Below are 21,432 nucleotides of genomic sequence, written 5' to 3'. Positions count from 1 at the left end.
AAAAAAAAAAAAAAAAAAAAAAAAAAAAAAAAAAAAAAAAAAAAAAAAAAAAAAAAAAAAAAGTAGGATAAGTGATGAAGCTTTAACAGGCCATGGCGTTGCTACCCACATGCTTCATTTTCTTTCACTTCAAGACATCTGTGTGTGCATGTGTAAATGAATGAAAGAGAGAGAGAGAGAGAGGACAAAATTACAATGATATTGTCATAATAAAAATGATGAATGTGAGAATATTTAGGTACAGGTACGGATGTCTTGAAGACAACAACAACAATAACAATAATAATAATAACAATGTAGAGAAAACGGTGAGAGGCATTCTAAAAATCCAAGCACAAGATTTGCTCTACAACTTTTGGTTCTTGTTTTTTTGGTTGAATGTTGTGTAGACATCCAAATTAGTTGGAGTGGAAGAGAAATTTCCAAATTTTCGTTTACCAACTTACTTGGTCTCCAAATGGTCGCTTTGAGGGCGGTTGTTTCAATACAAAGCGTATAATATGCATAATAGATATGAACAGAAGGTGTTTTTCCTTCAAATAATGGAATGAATAGAGAATAGAAAGGCATAGGGATGGGGAAGGTTTTGAAAATAAGGGGAAGTAATAATAATAATAATACTAATAATCCATGTAGCTTTCCCAAAAACCAATAGAAAAGAAAAAGGGTGTCTGTGGAAATGGGTATCAAACACAAAAGAAAGAGGGAAGAGAGATTGACATAAAAGAGGAGTGGTTGCTGTTGTGGGTACGTACCAACACCAGCAACCAAAGGTGGGCGCAGAATTCCAAGACCCCTCCACATGCCTTCTTTCTCTTTTTTTCCTTCATAATATCTCTTCTTCCTTTTAACTTACTTTCATTTTCATTTACTTACTTTTAACGATTTAACTCTATTACTGTTAGATATTGTTTATTTTGGGAGGCTGCGTATTTCGTCCTCAATCTCACGGTTTTAAAATGCGTTTGCTAGGAAGATGTTTTCACACCCTTACAAAGAATGCTTCGTTCCCCTCTCCAATCGATATAGGATCTCACAATCTTCCCTTCTTGGGGGGCCAGCGTCTTCGCTGGCACACCACTTAATGTCGGGCTGTGACACCATTTTTAATAGCTTAAGCCCACCGCTAGTTGATATTATCCATTTTGACTCATTACGTATTGTCGTCAGTCTCGCAGCTTTAAAACGCATCTATTAGGCAGATGTTTCCATACCCTTATAAGTAATGCTTCGTTTCTGGTAGGAATCCTTTGTTCCCCTCTCCAACCCTCTTGGGGACCAGCATCCGTGCTGGCACACCACTTGGTGTTTGGCTCTAATAGCATTTGTAACAGCTCAAGCTCACCATTAGCAAAAATTGTCCGCTTTGGCCCGTTATGTATCATCATCAGCCTCACAGTTTTAAAACGCGTCTACTATGGAGAGGTTCCCACACTCTTACAAGGAAATGCTTTGTTCCCCTCTCAACCGATGTGAGATTTCACAATCCATCTCCATTGGAAGCTCAGCGTCCTCACTAGCACACTTTTCGATATTGTCTCTGATACAATTTGTAACAGCTCAAGTCCACCGCTAGCAGATACTGTCCGCTTTGGCCTGCTACTTATCATCGTCAGCCTCAAAGTTTTAAAATGCGACTACTAGGGAGAAGTTTTCATAGTTTTCGTTACTTTCTCCAACCAATCTGGGATCTCACACATTCAAAACTTATTTTTTTTTGTAGTTTTTAGTGATTTATTTGAAACGTTAACATTGGTTTCGACCCACAATCAAAATACACCAAAACGACTAATCGAAGATGATTGCTATATCTATGATTCCAACCGAACGTTTAATGTTCGACTTGGGGAGCTTATCCAACTCTCTCTCTCTCTAAATGCAGTAAGCTCCAGTTGTGACCCGACAGACCCTGTTAAATCTCTGAAGACCCACTTTTCACAGTAACATTTCACATCTAAGTGGGTATGAATTATGAGGTGCTGAAAGATAAAAAGGAATCTGGTAAGGGAGAGGAGAGCTCGCAGAATATTTGGAAAATCACTTTGCCCTTCTTCCCTTTTACAATACATACATATATATATTCAATTCAAACATATTCATTCAAATTCCAGCACATATTCAGCTTTATTTCCAATTCAAAAGAACTGACAAAATGACCAAGTTTTTTTTTTCCCCCTTTTTACCCAAATTTCTGCTACTTTTTTACTTTATTGTTCATCTTATTCTTAAGAAGTTTGTGGGAAAAAAAAAATACTTAAAAAGTTAAAAATGCTGCCTTTATTATGTTTGAAGCTAAGTGTGTAGAAGAATAAATATAAAGGGAGAGTTTGACGTAAAAAAACGTGAACTAAATTCGTAGTTTCTTCGAGAGTCATCGAGGAAGAACAGACATCTAAAATGGTCTCACACAAATAGAGTTAGCATCTTTTACGTTAAAATAGTATTTAAATTTTAAGGCGAGTCTTGTAATTTAATATTTTTTTAGAAAAGGAATTTGAATGCTTTTTGTTTATCCTATAAATAGGCGTTGATTATAGTAACCGACCTTGTTTTGGCAGGCAGCTGGGAGTGTGTTTTTTGTGATATTCCTCGTTATCTTTGTCAGCTTTGTATTATGGAAACTGGAAACGCACCGACTAAGATTCATTCTACTTTTAACAACCTAACTAAATCTTGTATATAATCAAAATTCTAATCAAATTATCTTTTATCTCTTTTTTCATTAAATATGTCTACCCGCTCTAAATAAAACAAGATAATTCACATTTACACCGAGAATGAGAGTGTGTCGAGAAAATTTTTTCTTGGTTGGCGAAATCGAGATGAAGATAGAATGAGAATTATATTCGTTGGCTCGTTCTTTCTTTTGAAAATTTAATGTGTGTTATTTTTATATTTGTGATTATGTTTTGAAATATTTAATTTCAAGAAGGTGACATTTGAATTTTTAGAAAAGTTTAAATTTTACATAGTTGACACTCTATCTTTCTCTATTCAGTCACTTTTGCCACCATAATCCAAAACTTAGAATTCATGGGCTCTTTCTAATTTCTTTTGATTTTTATAATTTCTTATCCAAAACTTAAATCAATTTGATTCCTTGCTCTAAATTTTTTTAGAGTTTTAATGGTTTTTTTTTTCCATAATTTATAATCAAATATGGGAAAGAAATGTTGGAAGTCCGATTCTGTAAATGTTTTATGTCGGCTGGAATTGTACTTCTAGATCTGACTCAACTCAAGATCTCTTCATGAAACTTGTGATAAATACTTACTGGAATAACATGCTAAAAATTTAGAATCTAAATTCAAGTAAAACTCGTAGATATGATATAAAACGAAAATCAAGAATTTCAAAATTTGTACATTAGTTCTTCTCTAATTCTTGATGGAATTGAGTGATTCAAAAGCCCAAAATAGATGTCCTCGACCTACTCGACAATTTTTGTGGAACGAATGAGAAATTAATTGGGGCTGGTAGTAGTGTGGGTCATGCAAACACATAAATATCATAAATCTTGATACTTGAACATATGGGACGGCCTACAACTTTTAAAACTTCTCATTTGGGCTGATTTGGACAATTGAAGTTACCAAGAAACTATACTAACTCGTGGGGTGTCTACGCACTCATATGTGCCACCACACACCCATCAAAACGTCCACCACGCCTACCAAAAGGTATCCGACCTGAGTTTTTGTTCTTCCAATATATGTCTTAGCGGATAAAACGAAAACATATTTTGTATCTATCTATGAATCATCTTTGGACTTCCATTTAGGTCAAACTTAAGAAAAGGAATGACTTGAACAATCTAGGAACCTCCTAAACTGTTGCGGACACATATATCTTTATGATATTAAATAATGGTTTGAGAACAATCTTGGATCGAGTAAATGTATTAGCATGGATAGAGACATATCAAACAACATGGCCTAACTTCGAAAAGAGGCCAAAGAGTGTTTGCATATGTAGAATGGCATACATAGCTATACTTTTAACGTCGTTTGAGGATAATTTAAATTTGAAAAAGCATTTAATGGAGGAAAGAAAAAAGATAAATAAATAAATATATATAAATTGCTAAGCCTTATGTTTCAAATCCACAATGAATATAGCTTGTGGGGAAAGAACTTATTCAACCACCACCACATAAATCAACGTCTTCCATCCCTTTCAAAACCAAAGAAAATAAAAATAAAACATTTATATAATATTATTAAATAAACTTTTTTTTTATCAGAATTCAGTAAAAGGGCCATAATTAATCCATCAATTTGTCAATAAATTATTTGAAAATTTGTTTTTTTAATAATATTTTAAAATCAAAATTTGGTGAGAGAATTTTCTGTTTGCTTGAAAAGAACAAAAAACCTCCATATGTAATGTTTTGTCTTTTTATATTTTTTAATAAAGAAAGAAATAATAATAACTTAAAGCTGATTTAATAAAATAAGACATTAAATTTATGTCGCAATATTTAAATTTTTACTCGGAATTATAAATTTTTTTCAAAAAGAATCAAAACCTTATATTTGAGATTCCAAAAAAAAATTATATATATATAAAGAAAAATTGAAATCGACACCCGAGTAAAAAAAATAATTTACTAAAAAAAAAAAATAGAAATAAAAAGAATTAAAAATTTTTAATTTTGGAGGTCCATGGCTTAGCTAATAAAGGCTTAAAAGAATTAAAAATTCATTATCTACACCAACAAGATGGGTCTTGGATTTAGTGGCTCAATCATAGGAACTCCAAAATTAACGTGTTTTACTTGAAGCAATTCTATATTAGGTAACTTGGTATGAATTTTCCTATAATGCATGTGTGAAGACAAAACATGCTAAAATAACTGGCATTGGAAAGTCGGGATCATTATAGGAATTGACCTCCTGACAAATTCAGCAAACAACTTAGTCACTCATTTTCTATATACATTACATCATATTTGCATACAACATACATCATCAATCATCCAATCGAAGAATTACCTATTTCAATCTCAAATTGCAACAATAAAAAATTAATTTTTTATGTTAACCTTTTCTTCTTTTATGATAAAAATTAAATTATTTCGATTGATATTTTATTCATTAAACTATTCTATATACGCCCGATTAAAATGGGTATTGAGATGAAATTGATGTGCTATTATTAAAATAATTAAAATGTTAGTGCTAGGCGGCTAGGTTTGATTTGAAAAGGTATGTGTAGCCGATCTACCTAATTTCAAATTCCGCGGAAACTTGTGCCTTGAATTCAAAATTTGATCTTTGTAGGCCCGTGAGATTTTTCTTTTTTTCTTTTTAATCCCACCATACTTTTCAACTCTTCAAGGGGACAATAGTGAACTATTGTTCCATAATTACTATTTTTTAATAGTTTAATTATACCATTTTTAATGTTTGAAACTATGTTATGAAATAAGATATTTCTTATAAATGAGACGTGAAAGAAGACAAAAACATCATTAAAAAAAAATATTAAACTTTGTTGAATTTGATAAAATATAAATAATTAATATTTCTTCTCCTTCTTTTATTTTTTATTTTTACCTTAAAAAGTATTTCCACTTCTATTCACATTTATTTTTGTAGCAAGGTATATCTAGAAATTAATTTGTATGAAGCTTTAAATTTACTTGAAATATAAAGAAAGAAAAAACACTTGGGCAATAAATAGGACCACCTACTTATTCTGACATATCGTTGGTTTAAATAAATGAAAATAAAGTTAAAGTGGGACCCTTTCTTCATTTATTATTTCCTGAAATATAATCTAATTAATAAATACGCCATATTTCAGTAACAACAACACCCTATGAGCTGCAGATTTATTTTAATCGGTCAAAAAATACATATTAACGTTTCTAAAATTTTAATCCAAATATTACATCTATAAGAATAAAATTAAAATTTATTGTATTGGTACCTGAATAAACTGACATGATGTCATGTGAGAGATCTTACAACTACGGTTGGAGGGGGGAATGAAACATTCCTTATAAGAGTATGACTCTCTCTAACGGACAATATCTACCGGCAGTGTGTTTGAGCTATTTCATGGTACAATAGTAGTTGTTAGATGAACACGACTCTCCACAATGGTATGATATTGTCAACTTTCCACCTTGAGCATAAGCACTCGTGGCTTTGCTTTGGGCTTCCCAAAAGGCCTCAAACCAATGAAGAGAGTATTTCTTAATTATAAACGCATGATCATTCCCTAAATTAGTTAAAAAATGGTAAAAAAAAAAACAATACCTATAATTTAACCCCAAAAAGATTATTAAGGGAGGAAAAAAAAAAAAAAAGGTAAATAATGGCGTGGAGGGCAACCAACTTTCGGCGGCCGCATCGCGTGATAATCACAATGGCATTTCTTGTTGTTTGGGTAAGTAATGAATTGAAACTTTCACAACTAATTTCCATTTTTTTAATTAAAAAAAACCCTTTTTCACTTTTTATTTTAATTTTTAGAACAACTAATATTAATCTATTAATAGGTGCAATGCACGTAAGATTTTTGTTTTCTCACGTAATATGATATTTCCTCTTGCAATAAATTTAATTTTTAAATGATTCCATTAAAAATTGAACACGTTAGTAAATAAATGAAATTAAATAATTGCACGTAAATAAACAAGAGATAGCCTAGACATGAATGATCAAAATTATATGCTAGAAGTTTAATCCAGGTAATTAAAATCCACCATACTTGAATGATGGTAGCAATGCTTCAAGAAACAAGAACAAGATCGTAATTAAAAAAACTTGGAACTATATATTTACAGATAAACAAGCGGATTATGAATCAATGAAGTTAAGAGAAGGGCGTGATCTTGTGGTTGGGAAGTGTTCGGAATTCTGGAGGGGAAGAAACCAGAGGAAGAACCTGGGAAGAACTTGAGGGCTTTCTCTGTTCGTTTTTGGTGTTTAGGATCTCGCCTCTTTTTTGAGCTTCTTCCATTAATCTTCTGTATAGTTTCTCCTCTGCATCTCGGAGAAATTTGAACTTGGGAGGCGGCGAGGATCTCATCCTGTTCAGATTCTGCTCCAATTCAGATGAGGATTCGAAGAGCGGATTGAATTCATGGAGTTTGTATGAATCTAAAGAACAGAGAGGAGAAGCTTTCAATGGAGGAGAAGCGATTGGAGTGAAAAATGGAGTTTCAATGGCGGTAATTATGTCGCTCAAGCTGCGATTTCTTGACCCTTTTCTGCTTCTATCGCCTCTCGATTTCGCGTCCTCAGATTCCAAATCTTCCCTCGTTTCCTCTTTGATTGTGAACAGAAATCTCGGTTGCCCTGCGAGATTGTAAATCGCCATCAGCTCAACATCCTCTTCCTCTGCCTCATCGTGTTCATCGTCTTCCGCCGCCGTCTTCAACAACAAATCCTCTCCGCTGCCGAACTCAAGGTCCAATCCATGGCGATTCTCAAGGGGGTTTCTGGTAATTTCACGAGTGGAGTTAGTTTCAGAAGGAATCAGAGGAAGTGGGCGGGGTTTGTTGTAGGCGTCGTGTTGAACCCCTGTTGTATTGATTCTCTTGTTGTTCCGCCATAGAAGATAGTAAAGCTCTGCAACTATGCCCAAAAAGAGGAACCCCAGAGCCAAGCCTAAGCCGATATACAACCAAGTGAAAGAAGCCATTGGGAGATGAAATTTGGCATCCCCTCGAGTGGAAGAAGAAGAAGAAGAAGAAGGAAGACTCCAACTACCCAGAGAGGATTGAAAATTTTGAAATTAATGGGAAATAGCGACCTGACGATTTGTGTAAAACGAAGCAGTTGGGTGGGATTAAAAACCCCTAAATTAAAAAAATTAAATATGTTAATGAAACTAAGTACAAAAAATATTATAATTCAATTTGAAATGAAGGGAGGTTTGGGCGGTTGAGTGTTTGTTTGTGAGCCAGAGAACCGAAGAAGTGATATTGAGTTGAGTGGTTTTATTCGGTTGGGGTTTAGTGGGGGGCCGGGTGTGGGGGCTAGGGTGAGCGTGATTAAGGCGTTGTAATTGGGACTTTTGTGGCGCTCATGGTTGGCGATGGAGGGCAGCTCACATGGGACTTTGCAAAACGGCAAACGCTATATTGTTTCCCACTTCTTTTACTTATTAAATCTCTGTTGTAATCAATGCATAACGTGTTTTGTTCAATAACTATGTTCAATTGGAAGTCAAAAGTTTATATACATGTATCGAATTCTTCTTTGGTTACAATTCTCTTAATCAATAAACTTTGAGTCTATTGGGCTTTTAAGCGACTAAAAAACATGTCAACGCCCAAGTCTATGTGGGCGTGCATTCACTGGGAGAAACCCAATTCCACATTCTCCTCACTGTATTTGGATGAAATGGAGTAAAAGTTTAGGTGAATCGTCAACCGTTGGTATTATCTATAGAGGTCAAGAATGTTTTACCATGAATCTTGCACACTGACATTGAGGATCAACAAAAAGGTGATGGCTTTCGTCAAGAGTTTAAGTTGGGAGGTCAACCCTTCGAATCATCATATTTAGAATCATCATATTTAGTTCACTTTGAATGAGCTTACCCGATCTATTTTAAACGAGAGAACTGTCAACAAAAATATAGTAATGCTCGCCAAGGTTCAAGAAATAACAAATAAAAGAAGAGGAATCCTAAAAGATTGTATCATCATATTTAGTTCACTTTGAACGACTTGTTTTTAGCTAAATTTGTGCATCAACATGTGTCATGTGAAAACATATGTTAATTAGGCAAGTAAATTGTTAACGGGTCGGAAGATGCAAATATTCTAAAAGATTGTATCAAACCATGGAAATTAATAAACCAACTCAGTTTCACCATCGAAGAGACCAAACATTATCAAAGTCTCACATAGCTCATTATTTATTAGCATTATTTACTCACATTTTCTAAAATATTTTTTTTTTCAAATGTGATTTGAGACTCGAATATACGTCATCATTGTTTGTGAAGTCTAAATTTCACACGGTTGACTTGTTCGTTGGATTAGAACAAGTATCGCATAATCGCTATTATGCTACTGCAAGTGTGTAATTGTGGTACTAAACATGCATGTCTATAGCTGTGTAGAATGTCGAGACGCTACGAAATTGAGCATGATGAATAGTAATTGTTTTATTGTTAAATTTGCAGGTTGCTTTTTTCCTTGGATACGAGTGAAGAATAAATAGGATTTTGTACATATAAGTAAACGACATATCTGATGCGAAGATGCATATTATAAAAGGTTGTGTCATGATGTAAGAATTAGCAATCCTTCCATTAAGTTAGTACAAAAATAGAGTTGGGAAGTTCATTTGTAGTACTTGCTTGATTCCTTAGTTATAGCAATTAGTTGGAATAGCTCAAAAACTAAACTTTCAAGTTTCACAAACCTAGTGAAGTATCTTTTTCAAAATAAGATGTCGTTTATGGAATTGATTTTTAATGCAGATGCAATAAGTAACGTTTTTAGTTCTAATGACTCATAATCGTAGTCGTATTATGCGATTCGAATTTGGTTGTACTTTCATGGTGGCTAAGTGCTTTCTTGTAACGACGCAGATACATGATTACTCTTCTAAAAGATGATGAAATGGTCATAAGCATGGATGAGAAAATATATGAAACGAGATCTATGGAGTCTCACCGACTCAAATTTTGGGTACGAAACACTTGTAGAATTAGTCTAGAAACTACATAAATGCACCATTACTCTTCTGAAAGATGATAGTAACGTGGGATTTATTGTATTTCATAGGTATCTGTCTAGATTTTGCTTCACTCTATCGAATTTGAGCTTTTAAAATATGGCACCTTTTGTAGCACGAAAATGCATTATAGCCATCGAAATTGCTAATATTTATTAACATTTGGCTACTTTTTTTTGTGGGCATTGTGAATTATGTACAAGAATGGATCCCTTTGAAGACTAGGGGGACACCCCAAGTTTTTGAACTTTTTTAATGTATATAGGCCTAATGCCTTTATCAACTCTTTAAATAAGAATATCTTAATAAAAAAATATGGTTTTTTTTAATTAAAAAAATAAGAAATATGAAGAAGAATGTTCAGTTTAGCCCTTGAATATGATCACTATAACATAGTTTTTTGGTCCCTAAACTATACCATCAAGATTGATCCTATAATTTTATGGATCTTAGTATTTATTATTGAACATCTTTCATTAATTTAACAAACAATAATAGTACTATAACTATTAAGAACATCATACAAAAGCTAAAAAGATACAACAAAAGCAATCGTCCAATGCTATTGAAACATAGCTATATCGTTTAAAATCACAAAAAAGTTGGTCCATAATTTAACCATTCAAAGATTTGTTATAACTTTAAACATTGTACTCCGACAAACAAGAGCATTTTATAGCTTTTACAAAAACCTATTATATTAGAAATCACGACTCTCCGTAATTGTATGATATTGTTCACTATAAGTATAAGCTCTCGTGATTTTGCTTTAATTCCTCCAAAATACCTCATTTCAACGAGATAGTATTCGTGAAACTCTTCTCCCAACCATTTGAGCCCATTAATAAGATTGAAAGCTAAAGCCTTGAAAAGGGTTACTAATATCCCAAGTGAAGTAGTAATTTTGAATTATAAGCCAGCTTTGCATGAGAGAGAGAGAGAGAGAGAGGGTATGGCCAAATAGAAGAGGTTAAGAGAGAGAGAGAGAGAGAGAGAGAGAGAGAGAGAGAGAGAGAGGATGGCATGCAGAAGAAGAAAGAGAGAAGGAAGAAAGGAAGTTGAACCAATCTGCATCGTATTCGGTGGTGCGGAGAGTGGCTCAGAAAATAGAGCAGCAGGTGGGTGTGGGTGTGGCTGTGTGGCTGTGGCTGTGGGTGTTTTTAGTTTAACGAGGCGACGCCACCTGAATAGCACAACTAATCGCATTACTCATAAGTTTGTTACTGAAATTACACTGACATCACACTCTTACAAAACTCAATCAATCTCTATAAATCTAAACATAACCCTTCAACTTCTTCTAATATTATATATAAATATGGAATCTGTGTATCCTTCTCTATTGCCTTAACACTTCAATTCCCAAAGCCTAGCCCTTACCTACACCTTACAACCCCCAACACCCTATCCTTCAAAACCCTTTCCCTTCCCTCTTCAATGGCGTAACCTACTTGGCCTTTCCCTTCCTCTGTCATTCCCCAGATTTTATATCCATTTCTTTTTTAATTCATTCCAACAAAACCCTTTTCTTTTTTTTTTTCTCATTGAACTTTTCATCTTACAATTCCTACATCTCTTAGTGTTATTAGAAATTGGCCTACAATTTCTTTGTCTATTCGAGGGTAATTTCGTCTTTTCACTCTAAACCCTAGACGGTGTCCCTCCCTCTACCCACCATGTTTTCAGAGATTTGGAGCGCCAAAAACGATACGCATGTCCTTATATCTCTCCCCATTCGTCCATATCACCCTCTACCTACACACCCCATTGGTTTACAATTAAACCCTTTTCACTTTTTTGTGTGGGCATTCAGAATGAGAGGCCAATTAAACCAAAAACCAATAAATAAAAATAAAAACCCTTCCTTTATTTTCTATATATATATATATATATATAGAACCCATGCAGAATTACACCACTATTACACACGATTTTTCTTCTAACTTCAACCCTAATACAATTGAGATCATAAGGCAGTATGGAAGTCACGGCGGAGATAGGCGGAACTCCGGTGAGCTCACGGTGGAATCCGACGAAGGAGCAAATAAGCATTTTGGAGAACTTGTATGAACAAGGCGTGAGAACGCCGAGTGCTGAGCAAATACAACAGATTACGAATCGGTTGAAGAGTTATGGGCATATTGAAGGCAAAAATGTGTTCTATTGGTTTCAAAATCACAAAGCAAGGCAAAGACAGAAGCAAAAGCAAGACCATTCCGCTACTTTGGCTTATTTTAATCACTTTCTTCCTCTTCCACCTTTTGCTCCCCATTTTCCTTCCCCAAATGNTTATGAGATTTTTAGGAAACTATTTTGAATAAGACACTTTAGAGAATATTACCACCAATGCATCCCTAAATGCACGTAACAATCTGTAATGATCTTAAGCAGAAACGATTCGATTATTGAATGTATAAGATTTAATGGTAAGAAATATATCTTTCACAAGAAATTCACTTACTCCAAAGTATACAATTCATTATAATGCACGAAAACGGAAGAATTTAGGAAGCACGACATTCAGAGAAGCATATGTATGCCAGATGGCTAATTAAGAAAATCAATGCGCTAGTTGAACTTAATAGAAGGTAATAGAAGTAGAAGTATAACGGAGGAAAAATCGTCAAAATACTTACCTAAAAATACTGTTCAGGTAGCAACGCTGACACGGGATCTTCTTCAAAGCTCACCGTGGAAGCAGATTTGAACTCGTAAATAACATGTAATGCAGCAACTCATCAAAGTCTGAATTAAAAATAAGCGATAGAGATTCAGTTTATCGTCGGATCGTGTGTAAAATAGGAAAAAATATAAATAGAAGAATCAAAATGATTGACTATAAAAGGCCTAATGTGATAAGATTGATGAACATGATGTATATATCTTCTTTGTTGTTGATAGTTAGGATTTTGAGACTGAATAATCGCGATCATTAGTTTATAGTAAACGACTTGCTCCTCGTTGACTAATTAAACTAGTAATTAGGATTTATGAGACTGAGCGATCAAGATCACTAGTTTAATGATTTTTTTTTTTTTTTTCCATTTCGACTAACAGAAATCTTAAAGCAATTACGATTTGTGCGACAGAGCAATCACGTTCATCAGTTTAGAAAAAAGATTAACCGATCAAAATCCAAAAGTAAATACCATTAATGAGATCAATCTAACATTGAAACATACCTGAGTTTGCAAACAACATAGTGAGGCACCGATAATTCCGAACCCTAATATCAACCTTCTCCTCGTCAGAGCAACTTTAGGAACGCCAAACTTTCGCGCGCAAACCTCTCTGTGTTCCTCCGTTCTTCGCCTTTATATAGAGAAGCAGAAGCTCACTGACATTTTACATAAATACCCTTCATTTACACAACTATTGCTGTAAAGCGAACTGGTGGGCTGGCTTTTGTTGCAAGCAACTCAAATCGGGGGCCCAAAGTTTCGAAAAAGGGCAGACTTGACTTAATAAAATTATTTTTTATTTTATCTATTAAAAAAATACCTTTTAAAAAAAATATTCTTTTTAAGTTTTCTAAAAAAATTTAAAAGAAAAATAATTAATACTTTAATTTTAAAATATCTTTCATATACTCTTAAACTTTTTTAAAAGTAAAAAAAAATAATAATAAATTAAATTAATTTTTTTTTAAAGTTAAAAATACGGTTATTTTACAAATATATCGTTAATACCATACCTAAAAAATACTCATAAACTTTCAAAACATTAATACTCTTCGACTTTAAAAATAAAAAATAAAAAATAAAAATTTAAATATGATATAAGAGGTGTTAGATGGTTTCTGTCCATATATTCATAGTAATAAAATTTCATTACTATTTTTTAAACACCGTAAGAATGGTAAAAAAAAATTAACTGTATATGTATTTTTAAAGGTTTTTTTTTTTTTTTTTTTTTTTGGCTAAATTTTCAATTTTTTTTATGAACAGTGGTTTGCAGCCCATACTACGTACATCAGAACAACGTCGGGGTTTATCCACAGCAACAAAGCAATTCCAAGATGAGGAGATCACATAATGGCGGCTTTGGGTACCATTCATGTCAAAATGACAACCCCACCACCCAAACTCTCTCTCTTTTTCCCACTCACCCAACTGGAGATTTACAAGCTGGACCGCCGCCGTCGCCGTCGCCGCCTCCGCCGCACGCGGAGGCGGCAACGGCATCTTCTGGAATGTCTGCCGACGAGTCTTCTGGCGGCTGTCGAACTTACTTTGAATTTTTTCTGTAAGAAAAACGTGTTTGAAAAAAGGGAGGATTTTTATTTGTGGGGTTAATCATTTCAATTTTTTCTGATTTTAGAGTTTTTTTTTTCTCTTGAATTTTGTTATTTCTTTTAGGGTTAATCCAGGAATATCCATTTTATTTACCACATTTGCTTTAATTTTAAAATAAAAATAAATGAAAACATCCACCATACAGACTCATTCATATATGGTAGGTACATTTTAGAAATGAAATAAAAAAAAACTTGATTAATAATTTAGCGAGTTTACTACCATTCTCGTAATGTGAAATTGTTAATTGTCACACTTCGTATGTAATTTCACGTTCAAATGCATACAAATAGTCTCACTTGCGTGCCCAAATCAAGATGCATGAATTCATTGTATCTAAAATAATGTAAGCATTATTACAATTATTTTATAATTAATTGAAATTAGTTCTATAGGTTTTTATCGATGCAATTAGTTTTTCAAATTATTTAAAACTAATATAATAATTAGTTTTTTTTAATCTAATTAAGTTTAATATAATAGAGTCGTTTTGTATTATAATATAACGTAATTTAAATAAAATATAATTTTGATTTTTTAAAAAGAATTTAAGTTTTTTCTCCGCACGTGTGGAAGAGTACAGCGTGGCACTTCCTCTTCGCCATTCCGATAGCAAAGTGGATAATTCGATTTGATTTCCGCACCTTCTTCCTCCTCCACTGGACTGCCAGCCCCTTTCGTCATCAACCATTTCCTCTCTCTCTCTCTCTCTCTCATGCGAAGCTGAATTTCTCTCTGGATTCCTTGCTGAATCTGACTCTTCCATGGCGAAAACCCTAATTTCATCCTCCCCCTTCGTTGGTTCTTCTCTTCCTTCTCTCTCTCGCCATGGCCGTCTCCACACTCTTCCTCACCGGAGACACGTCGCCACAAGAGTCAATTTCAGCTTCCATGAACTTCCCCCCATCCATACCTTTGATTCCACCTTCAATTTCGAGGCAATTGTTAGCAGGACCGAAGGCCTGCTCTACACACTTGCTGATGCAGCGGTTGCTGTGGATTCGACTGTTTCTGGTGGCGCCGCATCGAGTTCCGCTGATACCGCGGTGCAGAAGAACGGTGGATGGTTTGGATTTATCTCCGATGCCATGGAAGTCGTTCTTAAAGTAAGCTTACGCATATATAAAACTCGCCTTGTTTTTATTGATAAATTCAATTCATATGAGCTCTTGTTAATTACTCTATTGTGGAAAAGAAAATCTGAGATGTATTTCATATGTATTCAGTGTTGAATTGATAATTCAATTCATATGAGCCCTTCTTGGGGTATGGATGATATCAAGCAATATGCATAGAGGAACAATGAATCTGCTGTTACCTTTTTATGGCTTTTTCCAAAATGGTTATCTATTTTTCGATGTTGCTCTGTGTCTGGACGATGAAACTATGTCAAATTAAACTGTGTCAGGTGTTGAAGGATGGACTTTCGGCTGTGCATGTGCCATATGCATATGGGTTTGCAATTATTTTACTTACTATTATCGTTAAGGTTGCAACTTTTCCTCTCACCAAGCAACAGGTTAGTCGGTTTTGCCATGACAGTTGACAAGGGAATCCCTTATGTACTTACAAATTTCTCATAACGGGTAATGAATGCTTTTGGGATTTAAGGTTGAGTCAACATTGGCTATGCAAAATCTTCAACCAAAGATTAAAGCCATCCAACAAAGATACGCTGGCAATCAGGTGAGGCATTTCTGTTCTTTATGGAAGCTAACGAACTTCTGAGTTCTGAGCTTGGATTGAGGGTTTTCCTCTCTTGTTTCAATTATAAAGTAATTGCTTCCTTCTATCGTATTATTTTCTCTATTCTTAAGGAAAGAATACAACTTGAGACATCACGGCTTTATAGACAAGCTGGAGTTAATCCTCTAGCAGGTACAAAGTACTCATGAGTCTGTTCTGTTTTTTTCACATGCTGTTGTACTTAACCATTATTTTCATTGTTATGATCTTTCTTGATATCTATGCATACTTTGACCTCATTAGTACCCTGTTTCTGTAGGCTGTTTCCCAACTTTGGCCACCATACCAGTCTGGATTGGACTATATCAAGCCCTTTCGAATGTGGCAAATGAGGTAATTGAACTTTGCTTTGTATGGTTATTGATGATTATTTCGGTCACTTGGCACACAGCTAATTTGTTATTTCTAATATGGCTAATTCTTAAAGGGATTATTCACAGAAGGTTTCTTTTGGATTCCTTCTCTTGGTGGACCAACTACTATTGCTGCTCGACAAAGTGGAGCGGGAATCTCTTGGTTGTTTCCTTTTGTGGTAAACTGAATTCCACATTTTTATGACTTATGTTGCCTGAATTATGTTTCTCTTTGGAACAGATTTTTTTGTAGCGTAGGGTTATCTAACAGGTCTCACCCTTCTAAGCAGCTCTCAGTTTGTGGGGGCTGGTCCAAGGACTGAACATTTGGTTTAGGACACCAATTTTTCCGTGGATTGACTTGTTGGTCTTTTTAACATCTGTCGTGTCTTGTATGCCCCCTCCCTTTGAGGCACTCATTGGTTTTTCTGTTGTAGAGGCTATAGAATTTTTGTGTTGGTTAAAGTTTTTTTTGTAAGAGTACGTTTAAAGATTTGGATCATGCTTTTTTTTTTTGTAGATGTTAGTTTACGCCTTCAATTTCAGAGTTGTCTTTGGAGTCATTTGGCATCTATTTGGCTCATAACAAATATTGTTGTTTAATGACAAAGTCTTGTTTCTCTCTTTGTTTTGGCACGAATAAAGAGTTCTTGGGGTGCAAGTTCTTTGCTTTTGTAGTTTTATCAAGCATTTGGCTTGAGAGGAATAGAATAGATTTTAAAGTGTCGAGAGATTCTGGGTAGGTTGGTCTTTAGCAAGATAAAACGCATCTCTATGGACATCTTTTTCTCAGGACTTTTATGATTATCCGTCGCACCCTTTTTTAGGATGATCCCTTTTTCTGTATATTTTATCTATGATATATAAGTTCTGTTATGGCTCCGTTCGGTTGGTTCTTTTGTTTATAGGCGTGTAAGTACTGTTTTGATTTTGATTGGTTTTTCCATTAAAAATGATTTCGTCCTCTTCACATTGATTACAAGTTTTTTAGTTCTTCTCTTCTTAAAAATACTTTTCGTTCAATAAAGTTGCTCTCTTCCATATATAAAACAATAATAAAGTTCTCTGCTTCATTCTTCTTTCTCTAAAGCAGTTCGAAAGTTTTATACAATTTCACCTTTAGCAGTATGCATGTATGAATATATCACTACGATGTGTCATGATGATAGGAATAGGGTCCTTTTTTCTCTATGACATATTGTCATCATATTGGAAATGTAGTTGATGTCAACGACCAATGATATTAAGCTAATTATCATGAGTTGGCTTGAGACTATATTGAGCCAAATATCGACAATATGTGAGGCCCATATTTTGAATATGTAGTTTATACTTGTCAAGGGCATTGTACCACTGGCTTAATAGAAAATCCTAAATCATTCTGTGGGCTGTACCCTTGCACCCCCAATGAGGTTAGTGTTGGTAGTAGAGGGATTGGGTCAAGGGTTTGAGACTGAAGTGGATTTTCATCTCTTGTCCAATCTTTCTAGTCTTTTCATTTCCGTACCACAAAAAATTGAAATAGAGATACTATATCCAAAAAAGGTCTAACCGTTGGAATAATAGTATCCCGAACACTTTGTTGCATATCTTCGATACGGATACAGTAATGAGCAAGCACTAAGAAAAAGTCAATTCTTCACCTTTGACCCTTATTTATTTACCTGAACTTTACAGGAGAGGAAAGGAGAGGAGAGTAGAGTAGAGTCGATTCATTAAATCAAAACCTTACCAAGTGAAAGAAGTAGAATCCCTAAGTAAATGATAATAATTCCAACATAAAATTCAATTTTTTTTCACAATAAAAAGTTGTGCCATAAGCCTTTCAGTCTGGCCAAAAATTTGGTTTCTTCCAAACAGAAAATAAAAATCGAAATGATACCACTAGCAATTAAGAAAATCCTGCCTGAGTTTTGTATTTATTTATCTGCAGGATGGCCATCCACCATTGGGCTGGTCTGACACTGCAGCGTACCTTGTATTACCTGTTCTCCTTGTCGTATCTCAGTATGTATCAATGGAAATCATGAAGCCTCCCCAGGTGAAAACATATCTCAAGTTTATCTGCTGTTTAATCGACCATTTCAACTTTCTCTTTAAGCATTCTGAATTTGATTTGCTTTATTCAGACTGATGATCCAACACAAAAGAACACACTCCTTATTTTCAAGTTTCTTCCCCTCATGATCGGTTACTTCTCCTTGTCTGTTCCATCAGGGTTATCAATTTACTGGTTAGTTTCTTGTGATGGTTCTAATTTTCTAAGTGTACATCTTCCTCTGTTGTGCTCTTATTAACATGCATTTGCTGAGACATCACAAGTGCCTATGTTTTCCTAAATTAGACATGCTACATATATTATTCTTAGACAAACTGGCTGACATTAGCAAATAATCATGTCATATGTTAGGTTCACCAACAATGTTCTCAGCACGGCTCAGCAAGTATGGTTACGCAAATTAGGAGGTGCAAAGCCTGTTGTAAATGAGGATGCTTCTGGAATCATAACAGCAGGACGTGCCAAACGAACGTCCGAATCAGAAAGAACGGGTGACAGGTAATTTTTATACCGAAGAGGCTTATTGACATGCTTTATGTTTCCTTTAATGACCAAAAGAAAGTGAAAAACAGATTTAAGCAGTTGAGGGAAGACGAGAAGAAGAATAAGTTAAGCAAGGCAGCTCGATCAGCAGAGATTCTGACTTTGGCTTCTGAGTCTGATAATGAGGATGAGTATGATGAGGAGACATCAGAGAAGGTAATATACTCAATGTTGAATGTTTTTTTTTACTTGAAAGTATAAATCCCAAACAAACTTACTGCAACCATTACTGCGGGATTAAACATTTAGCTCTCTCTTTTGTTTGCTATACTGATACCTCTAAAGGGAGAGCATATATATTATAGGAAACTGTTGAGACTTGCATTAAAAACACATTGAAAAAAATTCCAATGGGTATTAATCCATAAAGAATCAAATGGAATTTGTCAAGAAAACAGCAAAAAAGGCCCTATAGTGAGCGAGCTCCCACTCTTTTCAACTCTTTTACAGGTTAAGAAAATTTTCATTGGTTTTTTCTATCCAAATTTCTCAAAGGTCTCTTGATAGCAAACACAATACCTTCCCTTTTTGCTTGATACTGGGGCCGAGTGGAAGTAGGGTCAAACCTTGATAGAGGAGCACACCAACTAAAGTTTTAAAGTGTCCGAAAGGTGCACCATAAGGATTTAGTGTTTGAGAAATGCAAGAGGTGATCTTGGGATTCTAAGCTTCTAAGAGAAAAAGGTCAGCAGTTAAGTGGAATGACCAGAAGGCTTCCCCTTAGAGGCGATAGAAATTTGCTAGTCTTTTTCTAATGTTAGAAGCCATCCACGGGACTTGAAAAAAGGATAAAGAATAAGAGTTTTGCAGATAAAACAGATTCCATCCAAACATAATTCATCTGGGAAAAATGTGAAATCTCATTTCGATTGGAGAGGGGAGCGAGTGCCAGCGAGGACGCTGGCCCTCGAAGGGGTGGATTGTGAGATCCCACATCGATTGGAGAGGGGAATGAGTGCTAGCGAGGATGTTGGGCCCTATAGGGGGGTGGATTGTGAAATCCCACGTGGTTGGAAAGGGGAATGAAACATTGTTTTACAAGGGTGTGTAAACATCTCCCTAACAGACACGTTTTAAAAATCTTGAGGGGAAGCCAGTCCAAAAAGAACAATATCAGCCAGCGGTGGCTTCACTTGATTGGGGTTACATCTAGGAGGTAAATCTGATGACTCACCGACCAAATCCTGTTGAGCTTAAGCATCCAAATCTTTAAGCTTCCAAAACGCCCGATGTTGGTCAATACTAATTCCTGCCATCTATTTCCACCTAGAGAGAGGATTACATTCCATAGGTTAAGGCACAGTTTTCTCTAACTCCATTTATAGATAATTTAAGTAAAATCACCTATATCTTTAAATGTACTTCGAAATATAAAATTTCAGTCACAGACTCAGACATCAACATAACCATGACATATTAAATGTCGAGTTTCTCAATCTAATCCAACACGATTAGTTTCTTCTCACGTGATCCTTCCTCAGCCAATAATATATAGCTCCATTTGTTTCAAGTGTTGGTATTGGATTATAAATTGTATGGTTTGATTCAACGGTGCAGTATAAATGGTTATGCAAGTAAAAGGTCAAATACATCGTTTATACATGGTTTATGGTTTGAATTGCAGATATGATGAATTTTCTAGTGCATGGTATGATAATCCTATTAAGATCATTGCTTTCTTTGTAGTATGACTTGATCATTAATTTATATGATAACTGATGGCTGGCTGGTATGATATATCATTATGCCGATTGATTAGGCTTTGATCAAAAACTAATTGGAAGTGTTTAGCAGGGTGAGGACAGTCTAGAAGAGGCATATGCGTCAGGTGCAGACAAAGACATCCCAACCTATAATCGACAGAAGAGAAGCAAGCGATCAAAGAGGAAACGTGCAGTATGAAAACTATATACTAATATATTTGTAGGCAATTTTGAGCCGTGTATATGTTGACACATCGCGACGTAGTTGAAACATAGTGATGACCACTATTTCTTATGGCTAATTCATTTTTCAATATAGTGCAGATAAATTCAACTAGTTTTCTTTTTGGTTAAACCATCCTGCAACGTTTTGTCATGACAGTTCCAGAGTAGCAATGAGAAATTATGGCATTTAACAAGGTTAAATGAAAGCAGCAGGATGAATCACCCTCTTGAATTGGCTGAAGCTTTTTCAGGTGAATCGCCCATCTTGATTTATAATGGTTTGCTACCAAAATCTTTCTGAATTGTTGTGTGGTTTGAGACTTCTCAATGATCATGATGTTTCTAAAGCTATTAATTGAGATAACCATGGCACTTTTCATAGTACCTGCTCATGTAGCTATGCAGGGGAGGGAGGGGAAGGGAAGGAGCTTAAATCGACCCTTCTTTCTTTGAAAAAAAAAATGGTATAAATAGGTTATAGATTCTAGGATGAGACTAAACCGATCATCAACTGTTCCGATGCATCCTGACCTATTTTGAGATACCTTTGATTGATTGCTTACTCTTCATTATGATTAGTAAGATGGGAAAATGAGGAATTCCTACCCTTCATTGTGATTTTGATTAATCGAGCATTACATCATCCAATCTTAGATTTTGATTTTAAAAAGATAATGTTATTAGTATATTAACTAGCACGTTAATTGGGCTTACAAGGGGTGATTTTTGATGGATGATACGAGAGTGGATCAACTAGATAAATAAAAATAGATAGAGACAAAAACTTGATGAGACGATCGA

General features: G+C 34.8%; 2 protein-coding genes and 1 long non-coding RNA gene across 3 annotated transcripts; 1 reads left to right on the top strand and 2 right to left on the bottom strand.

Annotated features, from left to right (window-relative positions):
- Positions 1 to 6,683: 6,683 nt before the first annotated feature.
- Positions 6,684 to 7,814, bottom strand: LOC111452187. Its single transcript, XM_023092773.1, has one exon. It carries the CDS (start codon positions 7,654 to 7,656, stop codon positions 6,826 to 6,828), a length of 831 nt encoding a protein of 276 aa, XP_022948541.1. The 5' UTR covers positions 7,657 to 7,814; the 3' UTR covers positions 6,684 to 6,825.
- A 4,482-nt stretch (positions 7,815 to 12,296) lies between these two features.
- Positions 12,297 to 13,032, bottom strand: LOC111452189. The gene is made up of 3 exons (XR_002712104.1): positions 12,890 to 13,032; positions 12,428 to 12,452; positions 12,297 to 12,392 (listed from the first exon to the last, which is right to left on the bottom strand). It is a non-coding gene; the product is annotated as an uncharacterized LOC111452189 (long non-coding RNA).
- A 1,610-nt stretch (positions 13,033 to 14,642) lies between these two features.
- On the top strand, positions 14,643 to 20,743 carry LOC111452185 (inner membrane protein PPF-1, chloroplastic). The gene is made up of 11 exons (XM_023092769.1): positions 14,643 to 15,108; positions 15,411 to 15,521; positions 15,614 to 15,688; positions 15,820 to 15,880; positions 16,008 to 16,081; positions 16,176 to 16,280; positions 18,035 to 18,142; positions 18,231 to 18,334; positions 18,512 to 18,658; positions 18,733 to 18,859; positions 20,498 to 20,743. Exons 1-11 carry the CDS (start codon positions 14,767 to 14,769, stop codon positions 20,603 to 20,605), a joined length of 1,362 nt encoding a protein of 453 aa, XP_022948537.1. The 5' UTR covers positions 14,643 to 14,766; the 3' UTR covers positions 20,606 to 20,743.
- Positions 20,744 to 21,432: the final 689 nt, after the last annotated feature.

This window comes from Cucurbita moschata, unplaced genomic scaffold (assembly GCF_002738365.1).
Source record: "Cucurbita moschata cultivar Rifu unplaced genomic scaffold, Cmos_1.0 Cmo_Scf00014, whole genome shotgun sequence".
NCBI classification, from domain to species: domain Eukaryota; kingdom Viridiplantae; phylum Streptophyta; class Magnoliopsida; order Cucurbitales; family Cucurbitaceae; genus Cucurbita; species Cucurbita moschata.
Note: the sequence above shows the minus strand (reverse complement) of the source record. Positions and strands in the feature narration are given on the sequence as shown.

What these genes read in the sequence shown, in the direction of transcription:
- LOC111452187 (XM_023092773.1), bottom strand. Translation starts at nt 7,656, where the DNA reads ATGGCTTCTTTCACTTGGTTGTATATCGGCTTAGGCTTGGCTCTGGGG.
- LOC111452185 (XM_023092769.1), top strand. Translation starts at nt 14,767, where the DNA reads ATGGCGAAAACCCTAATTTCATCCTCCCCCTTCGTTGGTTCTTCTCTT. An exon ending in CCATGGAAGTCGTTCTTAAA is followed by an intron (nt 15,109 to 15,410) that starts GTAAGCTTACGC and finishes AAACTGTGTCAG; the next exon opens with GTGTTGAAGGATGGACTTTC. An exon ending in TTCCTCTCACCAAGCAACAG is followed by an intron (nt 15,522 to 15,613) that starts GTTAGTCGGTTT and finishes TTGGGATTTAAG; the next exon opens with GTTGAGTCAACATTGGCTAT.